At 34.1% G+C, this 18,522-nt stretch overlaps 1 protein-coding gene across 1 annotated transcript; it reads left to right on the top strand.

Annotated features, from left to right (window-relative positions):
* Window positions 1-517: 517 nt before the first annotated feature.
* On the top strand, window positions 518-16,238 carry LOC149226911 (putative voltage-gated potassium channel subunit beta). Its single transcript, XM_089377631.1, has 4 exons — window positions 518-1,238; window positions 6,157-6,300; window positions 6,613-6,777; window positions 15,904-16,238. The coding sequence occupies exons 1-4, from the start codon at window positions 657-659 to the stop codon at window positions 16,015-16,017; spliced, it is 1,005 nt and encodes a 334-aa protein (XP_089233757.1). The 5' UTR covers window positions 518-656; the 3' UTR covers window positions 16,018-16,238.
* Window positions 16,239-18,522: the final 2,284 nt, after the last annotated feature.

Raw genomic sequence — 18,522 nt, 5'->3', positions numbered from 1 at the left:
TTTTTGTAAATCCAAGTTAAAGTAGTTAAACTTCAAAATTTTAAGTGCCTCGCAAATTTTTGATGGTGCTGAATCCATTTCCACTATAAAAAACATGATTCAAACACTCGCTCTACAAAATTTTTGAACTTTTTTACCCAAATTCCCACCACTATTTAAATTTTTTTTAACCCAAATTCCAACCACTTTTGACAATCCAGAAAATTACTCAGCAGCATGGACGAATCCTTTCTTTTGCTTTATGCTATCCACGTAATGACATAGCCGATTACATAGCCAATGACGAATCACGGCATTTGCTTTATGTTTTCCACGTAATGACATAACCGATGACGATTCTATGTAGATCAACACGTCACCTGTGTCCAGCAAAGGCATTTGGAATGGTAAACTACTGCCACGGGTGGGGGAAGTCCGATGTCAAATCGCTTTATGCCAAACTTTTATTTTAATTTCTGGTTCGCCAAGCGATTCGCGAATCTATTCCAGTCATGGCAATGGGGACGGGGTATTCCATTCGATGGGACAGCGAAGGATCCTTCTTTAAAGTTTGTTCAGGCCAAGAAACTATATATACGGAAGGAAGGAAGGGGAGCAGAGCAGAGCTAACTAATACAGTCCTTGCAGATCGAGAGAGCAAAACGGAGTAAGGAAAAATGGCGAGTAAGAGTTCGATGCAGTACAAGAACCTGGGGCGAACTGGACTGAAGGTGAGCCAGCTCTCATACGGAGCCTGGGTCAGCTTTGGCAACCAGCTCGATGTCAAGGAAGCCAAAGGCTTGCTGCAATGCGCCAGGGACTATGGGGTCAATTTCTTCGACAATGCTGAGGTCTATGCCAATGGTCGAGCCGAAGAAATAATGGGGCAGGCGATAAAGGAATTGGGTTGGAAGAGATCCGACGTGGTGGTGTCGACCAAGCTCTTTTGGGGAGGCCCTGGCCCTAATGACAAGGGGCTTTCCCGCAAGCACATTGTCGAAGGCACCAAGGCTTCGCTGAAGAGGCTCGACATGGATTATGTCGATGTCCTGTTCTGCCACAGGCCCGATACCTCGACCCCCATAGAGGAGACTGTGCGGGCCATGAATTATATTATTGATAATGGGTGGGCGTTCTATTGGGGCACCAGTGAGTGGAACGCACAACAGATCACCGAGGCCTGGGAGGTCGCTAAGAGGCTCGACATGGTCGGACCTTCTTGCGAGCAGCCCGAGTACAATCTCTTTTCTCGTCACAAGGTCGGTTTTTGCTTACTTTTCTATCTATTCCTGTCAGGGGTTCATGGATGTCTGATGATAGACTAAAATAGGATTGAGTAAGAAATAAAACAAATAAATAAATCCACAGAGCCATAGTTGGGGATTCTTACGAAATTTTTAAGTTGGGGAATATATGCAAACGTCTTGATTTTAGCCTTTATATTAGGTTTTTGTCTTGTACTTACTGAAACTTCCCATTGATGCTTCAAATCTCATGAAGTTGATTAGGAAATTGGTGATTTGAGATCTTGGATTGGCATGTCTTTAACATCAATAAAATAAATCTAAAAACGTCAATAAATAAATCTTAGTCTTAATCACTAAGAGGAGGCTAAGATGGATCTATTCTGATTTATTTTCCAAATATGGTATATGTTTTGTTGCTTCCTAAAATTCATTTTCCTCATTGGAATGAAGAAAACGTTAATTGCCTACTTAGACCTAGTGTATATATGAAAAAACAAAGACAAACCATAATAATATTAAAATATATTGACATAAATCCATCTTAACCTCTGTCAGGTTAATAGATCCATGGGTCAGATGGATATATGGTGATTTATTTGGTATGTGCATTATTTTCTATTAAAAATCTATTATTTTAATCCAAAAAATAATTTATTATCAATTTAGAGCTAGGTGACTATATAATGGAGACACTGGCAATATATCAACTGGATTCCTGAAGGAACAAAGATCCCTGTGAGATCATAGGTCCTGGTTTGCTATGGATTTTGAAAATTTTCCCATTGATTTTGTTCCTTGACCATTGATATTGCCATTGTCAATGTGCTGGTTTGATTGAACATTCTTTGGGCTTAAAAATCATGACAAACACCTGATTTCACTCTGTACCTGAGATGTACACTAAATACGGAAGAAAACTCCTCTCATTTTTGGCATTAATATTTTTAAACTTTTGAGATCGTTTGTACTGGTTTGCTATGAAGTTGGAGCTTTTCCGTTGCCCATTGATATTGGCAGTAGTGTCTATAAGCTGGTCTGATTGTGAATTTGTTGGGCTTAAATTTTTTTGACAACCTCCTGATTGCCTTCTGTACCTGAGATGTATACTACATGGATAAAAATTAGTAGTGTTATTGGCACTGATGTTTTTAAACCTTTGAGAGCATAGGTCTTCGGCCGCAGTGGATTTTGATTCTTTTTTCAATTGCCCGTTGATATTGGCACTGGGCAGTGTCTATGTTCTGGCTTGATTGTGAATTTTTTGGGCTTAAAATTCTATAATAATCCCCTCGTTGCCTTCTGTGCCTCATCTGTACGGTGGATATGGAATTACCAGTGGATATGGATTTAGTATGAGATACTAAATCGTGGTTTGCTATGGATTTTGAAATTTTCCTTTTCCTGTACCGATTGAAAGTGTCTCTGTGCTAGCAGGCTTGATTGTGAATTGATTGGGCTAAAAAGTCAATGAAAAGCCCTGATTGCCGTCTGCGTCTGAAATGTACTCGAGATTTGAATGGAAATGTTTTTAAACCTTTGAGATCATAGTTTGTGATTTGTTGTGGTTTTTGATTTTTTTCCATTGCCCATTGATATTGGCAGTGTTTATGTGCTGGCTTGATTGTGAATTGGTTGTGCTTGAAATTCTGTGACAAGCCCCTTATTGACGTCTCTGCCTGAGATGTACGCTAGATACGGATGGAAATTCCTGATGGTTTTGGTATTAATGTTTCTAAACTTTGAAATCAGACATCCTGGTTTGTTCTGGATTTTGAGTTTTTCTCTTGACGATTGATATTGGCAGTGTTTATGTACTGGCTTGGTTTAGTCGTGAATTGGGTGCTTCAAAATCTATGACTAAGTCCCTGATTGCATTCTGTCCCCTGAGGTGTACTCTAGATATCGATGAAAATTGGCATTAATGTTATTAAAGCATCATCATAGGTCCTGGTTTGCTATGGATTTTAATATTTTCCGTTGCCCTTTGATATTGGTGGTGTCAATGTGTTAGCTTGATTGTGAATTGGTTGTGCATAAAAATCAGTGACAATCCCTCTGATTGTCTTCTGGTGTCCTAGATATGGATGGGAATTACTAGTGTTTTGGGCATTAATCAATGACAATCCCTCTGATTGTCTTCTGGTATACAAGATATGGATGGGAATTACTAGTGATTTGGGCATTAACTTTTTTAATGATGAATATTTTATTAACTTCTTGTATATGCCATTAATATGTTTTTTGGAAAGTGCTTCAACAAACACAACCCAAACCCAAGGGGTTGCATGGCACAGAGAAGATTTACCCTTCAGTTTAGGTGACAGGCCTAAGGGGTTGCTATTTTGCTAAAATCACCCCAGGGCCCAGACTTGCACCTAATTCCACTCCTTCCAACCTCATGCAATATAGGTAAGGCACAGCACTCTTTTCATTTCAACGTAATGCCATCTGGTTAGGGTTGACCACACTGGGAATGGACCTTGTAGACATCTTTAATAAGATATGATCTAACCGGTGAACCAATGCTGCACTGACTACATGTAACTAACATTGTTACCATCCCAAATGTTCCAATTACATATCTTCATAACTAATTAGGTGAGATGACTGATCTTAGATACCTTAGATACCTTATCCTCCTACGGTTTAATACGATGCTGATTTAACCGGTGACCCAATTCTGCATTAAATGCTTTTAATTAACATTGGAGTTTGTGAAGTATGTGCAGTGTCCTAATTGCTAGATATTTATGCATTTTTATTTATTAAAACAAGAGATATTTAGAGGTAGATTTGCCAAATGCAGATGTGAACTCACTTCAAGGGGTTTTAGCTATCAATCACTTATTGCATTAAACCATCTAAAAAGTAAGTTTTGTTAATAGAATATTGTATGTGTGTGGTGCTCTTATTTTTGTTGGAGATATTAATTCTTATTGTGTGATATTCATCATCATACAATAAATTTGTTAATTAATTGGATTTGAGAGATTTAGTCTAACTAAGATAGTTCCTTGTTTGGGAATGGTTGAGATATTCTCTCAATTAAATGGATTGTGTAGCTTACAGTGAACCACATAAAAAAATGGATTGTATAGTTAAGACAATTTATTTATCTTAAATAAACCTTAATGTATTTATATACAACCTTGTTGATTGAATAAGATACTTAGAACAATTTGTCGTTTGAATTTTTCATAATAGAATACTTTGCAATGTGTGTGGTGCTGTTATTATTCCTTTTATTTTTTCACCTTCTTTAGAAACTTTAAATCGCATTATCCATATAATTCTGTTTGAAATTACAATCACAGATGAATATCTTAAAGATATTACCAGATTTGCTTTTTTGGGGGCCAGCTATAGGACTTTCCTTCTTTAGAAACTTTAAATCGCATTATCCATATAATTCTGTTTGAAATTACAATCACAGATGAATATCTTAAAGATATTACCAGATTTGCTTTTTTGGGGGCCAGCTATAGGACTTTTTAAATCTGAAATTAATGTATTTATATATTCAAACTTCAAATTTCAAATTTGAATTCATGTGTTAAAAATTTGATTAATTTTAGTACTAAAATTTAACCATTATTACATTTGTTTTATAACCTTCCTACAATTTCGACATTTCTAATCATGGCATGAAATCTGATTCACATATTTTCCATGTGTCATTGACCATGAACAATTGCAACCTATATAGAAGGGTCGGGATAAACCTTGTCAACCATACTCTTTATCATTGAATATCCTTTGGCATCTTCAACCATGGTCTTTCCGTTTGAGGTGTGCCTGTTTTAAATTTCTTTGTCATAAATGCAAAGCTTTTGCAATTCAAATAAATATAGCATCCTCTTATTTTGTTTTTTGAAAAGCTCTATTTTTCTATTCATGTGCCGAATCATCCATTTTGCTATATTGGTTTCATTCATTTTTTAAACTCTACTGCCATTGTTGTTCTTTTCCATTGTCTTATTGGCCGAATCTATTCATACAATCTATTTCTATTGAAACATAGGAAAGATATAAAAAATATTCTGGTTACTTGAAATTATTAGCCCATTTATACATACATTCTATGGGAAAGAAATATAAAACAATATTCTTATTGCTGGTTTCTTCTTATTGTTCAAGTTTCTACCCAAAGCTTTAATGCCCATCTTCACTAGTTTCCTTCCCAGTATCTTATTCTATCCATTAAAAATACAAACTAGAAGAATTATAATGTCTATACTTTGTAGCTTTATTGGCATTCTTAAATCGTCCAATGTCATTTGCCCTCCTACCTCTCTCTATGTGTTTATCCGTCTTCTCTCTTATGCCTCTTTCCATATAGTTTTCATTCGCTTAATTATCATTATCTAATAATGAAATATTGTTTTTTTTAATCTCTAAACATATTTTGTCCATTTGGGTGAAGCTCTCTATAACATGAGATCCATGGTTTGGATTACCAATGCTTTAGTGATGTGTTTTGTTGTGAAATCGAATGTTAAATTCAATTCTAGTATACAATATTACAAACAATTGATAACCACAACTCTCTCTCTTGGTTCCATTGATGTGTAAAAAGGACATTCTTGTGGTTACAGTCATTTGAATGAATACATGCTATATATGATTGAATGAAAACAAAATGGTCTACAACATTCCAGGACCCAAAGTTAAGAATCCTTTTAGAAGCTTCATTCACAAATAAGGAAATCCTACCTAAGTTTTTCTAACAATTCTTCTTTTTAGAACCTTGCAGGCATAAGCATCAAGATTTTTAAATTTGTATATCTAGTCCTTTAGCACAATTCTAAGTGTGAAATGAAAAGGTGCAATCTAATTTTTGGGTATGCAATTGTGTTAGCAAAGAATGCTCTTTTTTTTAATTTAAAATTAACCCTGTGTGCTGATAATAGTGATCGAAATTATTTTGCAGGTCGAAGTTGAGTATGCACCCCTTTATAGTAACTATGGTGTGGGTTTGACTACATGGAGTCCACTTGCATCTGGAGTTTTGACTGGGAAATACACTAAGGGGACCATACCTCCAGATAGCCGTTTTGCATTAGAAAACTACAAGGTATTGAATGATGCGAAGCATGATATTTTAATAGAAAATATGTATACATTGTGTCATCAGCAATTACTTATGTGATACCATGAAAGGAAACTGTCAAAATTTCTTTTTCCTGGTGTGCAATGGACAAGGTTTCATTTTATTAAAATGTAATCTTTTGTCTATTTGCAGAGTAGGTATCAATAATGAAAAGTTTTGTAAGCCAAACCTAATGAGTTGTTATTATATTTTTAGTATCTAACATCTAATAATGTTGTTTTTCATAACTCGATGAGTATTTTTAGTGTTTTTTTACTATTTATGCATGATGTGCAGAACTTAGCAAGCAGGTCGTTGGTTGATGATGTGCTAAAGAAAGTGGATGGACTTAAACCCATTGCAGCAGAATTGGATGTGCCTCTAGCACAACTTGCTATTGCTTGGTGTGCATCAAATCCAAATGTTAGCACAGTCATTACTGGTTCAACAAAAGAAAGCCAGGTGAGTTAGCATCCAGTCTTGAGATTGAAAACTTTAGAATCTCTGGAAAGGTACTGTTCAATGCAGCAGATGAAAAGTATTACTCTCAAGTAAAACCTTTTTGATTTTTGTAGCTGAGTTTTTACTATTTGTTCGAATATTTTTTGCTGTAGCATATATTCCTGTTCATAATTTAATAGAATCCATGAAAACATTGTTGTGTCGAGAGGCACTTTACAGCCCAGTATGAAGGAGATGTTGCAGTGAAACATTTGATTAAAAAAATAATAATTAAAAAACATAATGGCAGCTATTTAAAAGTTGAAAGAAATAACAATAAAAAAATAAAAAGTAATAAAAATAATATTACATTTAAAAAATATTGCATAATATGGAGGAAATGTTGTCACCTAATGTTAAATAATATTACATTAAAAAAAATCATGGAAATGGGGATTGTGGGGAGTGCCTCCTCCACCCCATTGAATCCCATTGAATCCCAAGGTTCATAAATAGGGGGGGGAGGATCCATAGAACATTCATCGACAAAATAACGCAGAGAAGAAACGAGAGACTCGCAGCAATACCTACCATAAATTTAAACATTACGGGGGATCCATAGAACATTCATCAACAAAATAACGCAGAGAAGAAACGAGAGACTCGCAGCAATACCCACCATAAATACAATGAATTCCGACTTTGGCCTCCCCTTGGCTTAAGATGAGGGAATCTCGCTCTGGTAACCTCATCAGATTTTTAATGGCTATTTGTTGTGTTTTGATATTGCTGGTATTTTGGTCTTGTGTTCCCTTCGGTTTTGGACTGCAAAGTCTTTTGGTATGTTGTAATCATTTTTGGAAACTATCAATTGGCTAAAAAATTTGGTGAGAATAAGGCCGATAGAATTTTGACAAGATGTGGGCAATGGTGTACTATTTCTCTATAAATGAAAAATCTTGAACAAAAGTTTTTTTACTACATTATTACATTATTACATTAAAAAAGTAATAATACTAAAGCAAGCTCAATTAAAAAAAGAAAAAGAAAAAAATACTAAATAATACAAGTTGCTCAACTACAACCACCATTACATATTATACATTGATCCATCTCAATCCCAAATTTAAATTGATTACCATTATACATTGATCCATCTCAATCCCAAAGACTCTCCCTTTTGCATTTCTCATCGAATAAGAAAAATATGGTTACAAATCAAGAGAAGTATTTTATGTATAAAAGTTGAATTGAAAAAATTAGGTTAAACTATTTGCAAGAATACAAGTACAAATCAAATATATGTTTAGAATAATGTGAAAAAGATTGAATTTCAACGTGAAATTGAAGGGTTATATATATATATATATAGAGAGAGAGAGAGAGAGCATGTGTTTCATCCTAAGGTTACAAGTCCAAGTACTTTACTACCAACCAATGGACTTCACTATCAACCAGTAAGTCACTTTTAATTCATTTATTGCTTCAATTGGTATCACTCACGAGCCTTCGTTACCACCCAACCAACCTATGATCAAATCTTGTAGGCGCCATAGCTTGCCTATGTCTTAACATAGTGCAAAGCCCCATAGTGTGGATGGTCTTAATTCCCAACCAATAAGTCACTTTTAAAGTGACTCATTGGTCGGATTGGTTGTACTGTTGACTTGGTTGTATTGTTGACCATTTGATTGTACTGTTGACCATCTGGTTACACTGTTGATTTGCTCTGATACCATTGAACCTTCATTGTCAATCGACCAATGTCACCTCAGCAAAAAACCCTTGCTCTCTATTGATTTTCATCACTGGGAGGAGTCTTGGTAAGAGAGGAAGAGATCAATTCTAAGATAAATAGGTTGTAGATAAGGTATAAGATGATCTCACTAGGGCTCTTTCAAGAGAAGAGACACAATATAAGTTCAAAGGTTTCTCTAAGGAAGCAATTCGCTCTCAATGAAAATGCCTAGAAAAGGGAGGTGCAAGACCTAGGGTTTGATGTATTTGATGATAATGGGAGTTCCTAAGGTCAAGACCAAAGAGAAAAGGTTCCTTGTGATGGATTCCAATAATTACAAGGCTCATGAAACCTTTAATAAAGTCCTCAAGTTGAGGGAGAAGAAACTAGGGTTTTTCTCTTAGGGCAACACCTAGGGAAAGAGATTTTATGGATGGAATTTGAGTGGATGATCACGAAAATGATAGGTCATGTAGTCAAGACCCACCTCTTGATGTTTAGGGCCTTAGGCTCTCAAACCACCCAAAACCCTCCACCTTAGAATTTCGCTCTAAGCCCTAGATTCTCCTTCCTATCCTTAAAAGGACCAAATTTAAGGAGAGGAATTTATGGAGGAAATTTCAAGATGATAACCAAGTGATAGGACTAGTGCCTTTTCCTATGGGCATATGGGGTCTAGGATTGCTTAAGATGAGCCAAATTTGTTCTCGGAGGCTGAAATTTGATGCCCTAACTATCAAATTTCCAACATTTACCCATTCAATGGAAAAAGGGAGTTTCATGGGAGGGCTGCAAGGGGATCACCACTAGGAACATTCATTACATTTTATGATGAGTAATGCATACAACATTCATCAAGATATTCTTCAATCAATTGATCTTCAACAAATTAGGGTACACAATTTTAACATAGAATCAATAGTTCCATGCATTAGACATTCAAGAAAAGATATTGAACAATAGGATTCACTGACGTGATCAAAACCCATTCCACATTTGGGGATTTGATCACGTAATAGTGTTACCTCCCTAGGTAGGAGTGGCTAATGGACGACCCTCCTAGGTGTTCCCAACCCCTAAGGGGAAAGACAGGTCCCTGGTACGTCCTTCAATCAATAGGTGTCATGTGAATAGTGATGGATTGAAGGGAAAAGGGGTCTCAGGGCCAAATGCCATGGTCAAAGGTGTAGCAATGATGAGGAATTCCCCATTTGGGGTGTACAAATGTGAGGAGGGAGCAATCATGGATGCATGAGTTACCCTAGCATTTGTTTTTCCACCCCTCTTATTGCTTTTTGTTTTTTCTTGATTTTTCTTTGTATAACTACCCAAAGCTCTAGGAAATGAGAGCATGCTTTGAATGATGTTTAGTAGTGGTTACCCCCTTAGTGGTGGGGTAGTTCATCGCCCACTAAGGGTTGGGATATGCAAGGGTTCCTTTCCATGATGCAGTAGGGCAACATTGGCCCCAAGAACCAAGTGATGGCCATAATGATAACGGATAGAGCTCATGTTTGGCTTTTGCCCACGTGCTAATGTTAATGTTTCGACCATCTTTTGCATTTTATAATTTTCTTTCTTTTGTTTCTTGCTTGTGGCCATGATATGATCTTTCCTTTTCTTTTAGCTACATCAACCTCCTGGGGCAAAGTTTATAGGCTTGATCCAGATGTGTGGAAAAAGGGGAGGGGGTGTGATAAATCCTAGTGGATCCATGGTCAAGTGGACCTGTACATGGGAGGTGGAGTATAGGGCTTAGAATGGGGATGGAAAGTGGTAAGTATGGAATGGGGAAAATGGGACCACACTATCTCAATCAAGGTTTCCCAAGTAGTGCTTTTCCTAAAGCCATGGACCATTAGGGGAGGTCCCACTGGACTAGGATTGAATGTTAACCCCCCATTTAAGGCGAGGGAACAAAACCATAGTCAAAACCCTTCTTTCTTCCAAGTCACTCTATAATCCATGCCAAATGCCCAAATGAAAAACAAGCATAAGCACTTGATTGCATAATGAATAAAGTACCTTTTAGGACGAATTGTCCACCTTCCAACATGTGCTCTTGACAAATGGATGAGGAAACATACAACTGATGTAGGTGGCAGAGATAAGAATGCACACCACATCGGTTACTTGGTGGCTGTCAGAGGCTGTTGGCTGCCGGCTGGAAGAGATGAATAGGAGAAAGGTTTCTCCTAGGGGTCACCCACTTTTGGTGTGTAACAGGCTCCATTGCTTGGCCACATAGTGTGGATGGACTTAACTGCCAACCGACAAGTCACTATGATTAAATGGTTGGATTGGTTATGGACCTTCATTACCAACCAACCAGCCAACCAGCCAACCTATGATAAAATCTCATGGGCTTCATACTTTGCCTATGTCTTAACATAGTCCTTGCCAACGAATGGTTCACATTTAACGTGATTTGTTGGTGGAATTGGTGATGAGTCTTCATGACCAACCATCTAACCTATGATCAAATATTGTGAGCTCCATAGCCTATATATGTCTTAACACAATGCTTGGCTTCATGGTGTGGATGGGCTTAATTGCCAACCAATGAGTCACTGTTAGAATGATTAGCTGGTCAGATTGGTTATCAGCTCACTACAAACCAGTCAGTCTATGATAAAATCTTGTGGACTTCATAACCAACCTATGTCTTAACATAGTGCTTGGTCCCATAGTGCAAATGAACTTAATTGCCAAGCAACAGCCACTTTCATAGTGATTCATGGGTTGGATTGGTTTTGAGTCTTTGCTGCCAACATACCAGCTTATGATAAAATCTAGTGGGCCCTATAGGCATCCTATATGAGTTTTCGTTGGTCAGATTGGTTATAACTTATGACCCTTCGCTTCCAACTCATCAACCTATGATCAAATCTCATGTTCTCCATAGCTTTTCTATGTCTTAACTCATTGCTTGGTCACACAGTGTGGATGGACCTAATTGCCAACCAATAAATCACTTTTAAATTGATTTGCTGGTCAGATTGGTTATGAGCCTTTGCTACTAACCAACTAACATATTCCAATTCAATGTGGAGGATGAATTATCTTTAGCACTAGGGAAATGCATTATGTCGATTTGCCACACCTGGCCTGCTTGTGGCCCCTACTCTTTCAAAGGAATGAACATACGCTTCATGCTGGGGGAATCAAACCTTGATGGGGAAATACCACCACCTTTCTTGATCAACCAGTCAAGCCCCTGGTATATAAATAGATGGATGGAGATAATATAGATTCTCAGTGAACACGAAAGTTCTATCCTGTGATACCAGGTGAATTATGTAGCAGATTACTTTAATTAAGGTGAACTGTTTACGGGAGAAACTGTGAAACTACATTGCAAAAATACAAGAAGTATGATACTGTTTATGCAAGATATTTCTGGAAGAGTAATATAATATGTAGCAAAATTGTTGATAAAGGTAGACCTTACAAGCAATGAATTTTCTGTTTCTATGAGGCACACAGTTTCAAATGTGGTACTTCTAATAATCATTAGTTCTCTTAGCTGTCAATATCCTTTTGTTAATTTTGTAGACGCTTAGTTTTTTATATTGGGAAAAATGAAGAAAATGAGAAATCTTATCTAGAGAAATCGGCTCAGATATTATGAAGTAAGAACACTACTTAAAACAAGAAGGTTATTCCTAGAGTAAATGCTTTTATGAAAATATTGCATTCCTACACAATCAAAGTGTACCATTTTCACCTTGATTGTTTCACTGAAAATAATGTAATTTTTTTCCAGTGAAATTTTTAACTGTACAACCATCTTTTTGATACTTCTTGTAACTTAAATGTTTGTATTCATACTCATGAATGGTTAACATTAAAGGGAAGAAAAGAAACATGCTAAATTAAGATACGATCTTTCCTTGCATCCTCTAAACCAAGACGCTAATGAAATTATAGACATCTACAATGGCTAGATTGATGGGGAGTTCAAACCTTTGCAAAACAAATGATGAGACATGGGTGATTCTATATATTAGAGCTAGTACCTGAGGCTTCCATAAAGGTACTAGACCTGAAATCTTTGTTGGGAGGTATGTGCTCGAACCTGATTAGGGAGTTTTCTATTGCCTATCGTCAAGTACTTGGGAGCATTGGAAACTTATCCATTCAAACCTTTGCCAATCAAATGATGATCACGGGCGACTCTATATATTAGAGCTAGTACATAAGGCGTCTAGAAAGGTACTAGCCCTGAAATCGTTGGTGGGAGGTTTGTGCTTCAATCTATTTAAGGAGCTTTCTATTGCATACAGTGAAGAACTTGGGTGCGTTGGAAGTTTGTCCCTTCTATGCTTCAGTGAATAAGTTGTTACTGTTAGGGGTTCATGGAGACTAAGGTAATAAACACTGACTTGACTTGGTAGGGTGATGTTTAATATGCTAGAATTATGGAGTCGTCATTTATAGGTATGATCTAAGTGAGTTTATGCCATGATCGAAAGCTATCGAAATTGGATACAACCAATTGGTATCTTATTGATCACCTTCCTTTATATAGATTGTCTAAATGCCGTTTCTCACCTCCTTCCTCCTATGAGTTATAATTGGATGACTTGGAATGCTCCAGCATAGCCTTGTAGCCTGACTTCTCAATGGAACACTTTTAGGTTTGAGATGGTATATTGTTTTCCTTGACTATCTTTGACACTGGTGGTCACATGTTAGAACCTTCCACTGTTTTCCTAGACTGTAGTTCCTGATTGAGACTGAAGGTTTAGCCTGATTTGAATCTCCCACTATCTGTATAACCCATTAGCTTCAAATCTGAACATTTTCCATATTTGCTTCCATATTACAAGGTACCTCTCACATACATTATTATACTTTTAGTATCCTTCCAACATGATCCTCTAGGATTGACTTGCTATAAACTAAGTAGTCACTTCAGTGACATAAAATATAAGGTCTTATAGCAGTTAAATATATAACTACCAGATATATTGAAGTGTATAGTTCCTTGCCATCATCATGGGCTGTTAAGTTCACATTCCAGCATATGAATCCCTTTTAGTACATCATGTGCATATTTGCTTTGCGAAATAAAAAATTCCTCTCCCCACCCCCCAAACCTTGATGCCCAAGAAATAGGGAAGCATTCCAAGATCCTTCATATTAAATGCTCGAAACATATCGTTTTTAATGCCTCTATTGATTCGTTGCACCTATCTGTAATCACCGAATCATTTACATATAGAATAATAATAATGATCCTATTTTTGTAAAGAGGACGATTGTAACACTCTATAACCCTTTTATTTTTGCAATATTAATCAATCTTTGTATACTAGGTTCTAGGTACTTGTTTAAGCCCATACAATTCCTTTTTCAATTTGGATTCCTAATTTTTTTGCCGCTGATGACAAATCTTTATGGATACTTCCGTATGGTTCCGTCTTCAAGTTCTCCATTCAGAAGAGCAAGTGTCAACATCCTTCTAAATTCTAATACAGTGCCCATTCAAAATGAGAAGCTGGTGCTATGAAAGTCTGGCAGTGTTAATCCATCTAACATTTTCTACTTCGTTTTAACCAGCTATGTCAAGTCTGCGCTTTTTACTTTAATATACCCATCCAACTCCCCTATGACACTCTTCATATTTAAGCAATTCGGATAGTTTCTATGTATTACTGTTTTTTTAATGGCCTTTTCAGTGTTACTGATGAATTTCTTCTGGTAATGACTCATCTGGCGTTGGTTCCGCCCTTCTTGTTTCTTCTTCTTAAACTAGTTCCTCATCCACTTGTCTACCCATAGCCATGCTTCTCTATACTTAGCGTCGTCTTCCCAACATTGGTTTCATTATATACCACATATGGACTTGCAATAATACTCTTTGTTCCTGGATCATAAAGTTATAGACTTTCTCTTGGTTACAATATCCAATCAATATATCTTGAATGCGCTGCTTTTGGTTTTTAACCATTAAAAACTTCTACTAGTGTTGCTTCTTTTAATGTCTTTTAAGGACTTATACTGACACGAAAAACTGTTATTCTGAAAAGTTATATGGTAGTTCTTTTATTTTTTTGGTACACTCTGCTATAGAATATAATTTGCACTTTACTGAAAGCACCGGATTCTGAAAAAAACCAGACCTGAATTATATCATAACAAAATATTGTAAATTTGGAATTGAATTTTTGTATCAAAGTATTATACTTTGGAGTTAATTTTTTTAAGCAAAGTATTATTGTTTGAAGTTAATTTTTTGGTCTATTGGTGATTAGGATGTACAGAGTGCTCAAAAACTTCATGTAGACAGACTTTCCTTCTGTGCCTTGTAGAAACAACTTTTGGAACTTGCCATGCTTCATTCTAAGTCAACATAATGACTATTGATGATGGCAGTTAGCAATGCATATTACAGTTTGTTTTTATATGTGTAAAGTATATGCTAGAACAACAGGAAAATTTGTAATGTAATTGAAAATATGTTTGTTGGGTATACGCTGTTATTATGTGGAAAAGGTAAAACTTGTAGCTTTTGATATTCTTCCTAGTCTGTTTTCCCAAATCCTCTTAAAAAGCCAAAATTTTAAGAGTCATTTACACAGAGCTATGTGTACACCAGGGGTTCATGTAAAAACCCCCTTTTTTTTACCACCATTGATAATTCTCTAGTTACAACACACTAGTAGGGAGATTTACATACTCTTCCTCACTCTCTCTCTCTAGAGCTGGATCTCTTACGAAAGATTCTCTACTTTCAGGGTGGCAAGGTGGCAAGCAATGTCATAATGAGACACTTGTTTTGTTCACAACGCTTCCATAAGACTATCTCGTGTTGCTTTTGTCTTGGAATGGCCATAATGCTACTTTCTTACAACTATTGAATGGCCACAATGATCATTTCTTATGGCTATTGATGTGATATGCGAAGCAAAGTATCGAATGATTAGTAGTAGCTATTAGTGATACTGACTTATTCTGTTCATAATCAAACATAGCAAAAGTCCCGTAGCTTATTTTTCCAACAGAAGACTTGTTGTCTAGATTATTGTAGTGTTCAGTTGTTCTTCAGGTACACATCGAATAAATACACAATTATGATACAATTGCTCTTTTTCTGGCTTTGCCATCTCTGAAATAACTATTTACACTACTCTAGTTTAAGGCGTGTTCTGCATTCTCTCCATGATGCAAACAAAAACTTCACACATACATCAGGCATGTTTGAGCATAAGAAAAGTTGGCATTAGAAAACCAATAATGAGTAAAATTCCTAACATCGCATGTACATTCGTATTTTTCACCAAGTTATTGTCTCGATTGCAGAAAAGGGATTGCATATAAAGAACTACATTTGATTGTTGATATTTCTCTTGGAAGTTATCTATATTCCCAAACCTTTTCTAACCGGTATTGTCTTTTGCCAGATTCACGAGAACATGAAAGCATTGGACGTTATTCCAAAGTTGACACCAGATATCTTGGAGAGGATAGAATCTGTTGTCCAAAGCAAACCAAAACGACCAGAATCATATAGGTAGATTAATACTTTGAGTTGTCATATGGGTTGTCATGGCGCCCATCTTTACAAAGATTAGCCAAAATATTTATTCAATAACATTTTTGGTGCCATCTGGGGGCTAGTTCAGTAAGAGTTTTGGTGAGTGTAGCCAGTTCTGGCATCATATTTGAGTATATTGCAGAAAATACTTATAAACAATTTTTCTTAATACTATTTTATTAATTTTGAAAATCTGCTAAATTCTACTTTGTTGTAGAATGGTATTAATATGTTTGTCTTTTGTTAAAAACATTTACCATCATTGGAAGTTGCGTGTATATGAAGGTGATCTATCTTTATGGAATGCAAAGGCAAGAGTTCATGCAGAGCATGTTTTTCAAAATGAAAAGCTGTTAAATGTGCAAGACTGCCTCTTACATGAAGCTCTGTTACATCTTGGATTGGATAATTTAGCATTTGTTATCTTGGATTTGATGCTTTCTATGTTTTTGTTCTCTTAACACATCTCATTTTTACGTCCACATGTACTTGAATCCTTTCACGTTTACATAATTTCCTTGGCAGTATTTGTGACCTTGGATTTGATACTTTCTACGCTTTTGATCTCTTACCACAGATCATATTTTATGTTTACATGTACTTGAATTCTTGCAGGTTTATTTAACATTGTCATGTTGATAGGGTCTCTGTTTTAGAGTAGTTTTTTTCCAAATTTTTAATTTATTTATTTTATATTCAATTTTATTAATTAATTATTTTATATTCACATATATTTATTAATTAAGTATTTTATATTCACATATATTTGAATTATAGATGTTGTTATATTTTATTAATTAATTATTTTATATTCGCATATATTTGAATTTTTGATGGTTATATTTATATATTATTAATTAATTATTTTATATTCACATATATTTTATTAATTAAGTATTTTATATTCACATATTATTAATTAAGTAATATTCATATATTTGAATTATAGATATAACAACATCTATAATTCAAATATATTATAGATATAACAACATCTATAATTCAAATATATAACAACATGGTATATTTATAGATGTGTTTATTTGTGGATGTTGTTATATTTTGATGTTTATATATTTATAGATGTGTTATATTTATGTGGAATTTTTGATTTATATTTATAGAAATGTTTATTCTATGAATTATAGATATAACATCTATAATTCAAATATATTTGAATTTTTGATGGTTATATTTATAGATGTGTTTATTTTGTGGATGTTGTTATATTTATAGAAATGTTTATTTTATGGATGTTGTTATATTTATAGATGTGTTTATTTTATAATATTCACATATATTTGAATTTTTGATGGTTATATTTATAGATGTTATATTTATTTATAGATGTGTTTATTTTATAATATTCACATATATTTGAATTTTTGATGGCTATATTTATAAATCTGTTTATTTTGTAATATTTACATATATTTGAATTTTTGATGTTGTTATAGTTATAGATGTGTTTATTTTATAATATTTATATATATTTGAATTTTTGATGTTTTTGATGTTGTTATAGTTATAGATGTGTTTATTTTATAAATCTTATATTTATAGATTTGTTTATAAATGTGTTAATTTTAAAATAAAATATTTAAAATTTTAATTTAATTATATGTTCATTTTACATTGTTATATTGTTATATTCATAGGTGTTTATATTTATAGATGTGTTTATATGTTTATATTTATAGATTTGTTTATAAATGTGTTAATTTTAAAATAAAATATTTAAAATTTTAATTTAATTATATGTTCATTTTACATTGTTATATTCATAGGTGTTTATATTTATAGATGTGTTTATATGTTTATATTTATAGATGTGTTTATTTTAAAATAGAATATTCAGAATTTTAATTCAATTATATGTTCATTTTACATTGTTATATTCATAGGTGTTTATATTTATAGATGTGTTTATATGTTTATATTTATAGATGTGTTTATTTTAAAATAGAATATTCAGAATTTTAATTCAATTATCATTAATTATTAAGGATTATTAAATATTGAAATTTAAATTTATCTCTAAAATAGTTATCTTTTTTTTCTCATTTTAATTAAATTGACTAATAAAAAAAAGTCCTAACATGAAATGAGTAGTTATTCTCTTTTTCTCATTTTAATTAAATTGATTAATAAAAAAGTTCTAATATGAAATAATATGAAATGAGTGAGTTGTAGTATTGTAATAAACTCTATGTGCATGTTAAAAATCTCTATTATAAAGTGAGACTTAATGTATATGATTATGATAAAGTGAGTTGTAGTATTGTAATAAATTCTATGTACATGTTAAAAATCTCAATGATAAAGTGAGACTTAATGTATATAATTATGATAAAGTGAGGCTGAATGTATATGATTAAGAATCTAGTTATATGTTTTAATTTATTTATTATTATTTTTATAATTAATAATAATAATATTTTAAAATAAAATTAGAATTTAGTTAATTTTTATGAATATATTACTA

The sequence above is a fragment of the Pinus tabuliformis genome, chromosome J, assembly GCF_031772625.1.
Source record: "Pinus tabuliformis cultivar Carrire ecotype Pingquan chromosome J, CPIR1, whole genome shotgun sequence".
NCBI classification, from domain to species: Eukaryota; Viridiplantae; Streptophyta; class Pinopsida; order Pinales; family Pinaceae; genus Pinus; species Pinus tabuliformis.
The sequence above is the reverse complement of the archived record's forward strand: the minus strand, read 5'-3'. Positions and strand labels throughout refer to the sequence as shown.

Bases quoted from the DNA above. Each gene is read 5' to 3' on its own strand.
- LOC149226911 (XM_089377631.1), top strand. From the start codon at position 657: ATGGCGAGTAAGAGTTCGATGCAGTACAAGAACCTGGGGCGAACTGGA. The intron at 1,239-6,156 runs GTCGGTTTTTGC...ATTATTTTGCAG, and splicing joins ATCTCTTTTCTCGTCACAAG to GTCGAAGTTGAGTATGCACC. The intron at 6,301-6,612 runs GTATTGAATGAT...CATGATGTGCAG, and splicing joins TTGCATTAGAAAACTACAAG to AACTTAGCAAGCAGGTCGTT.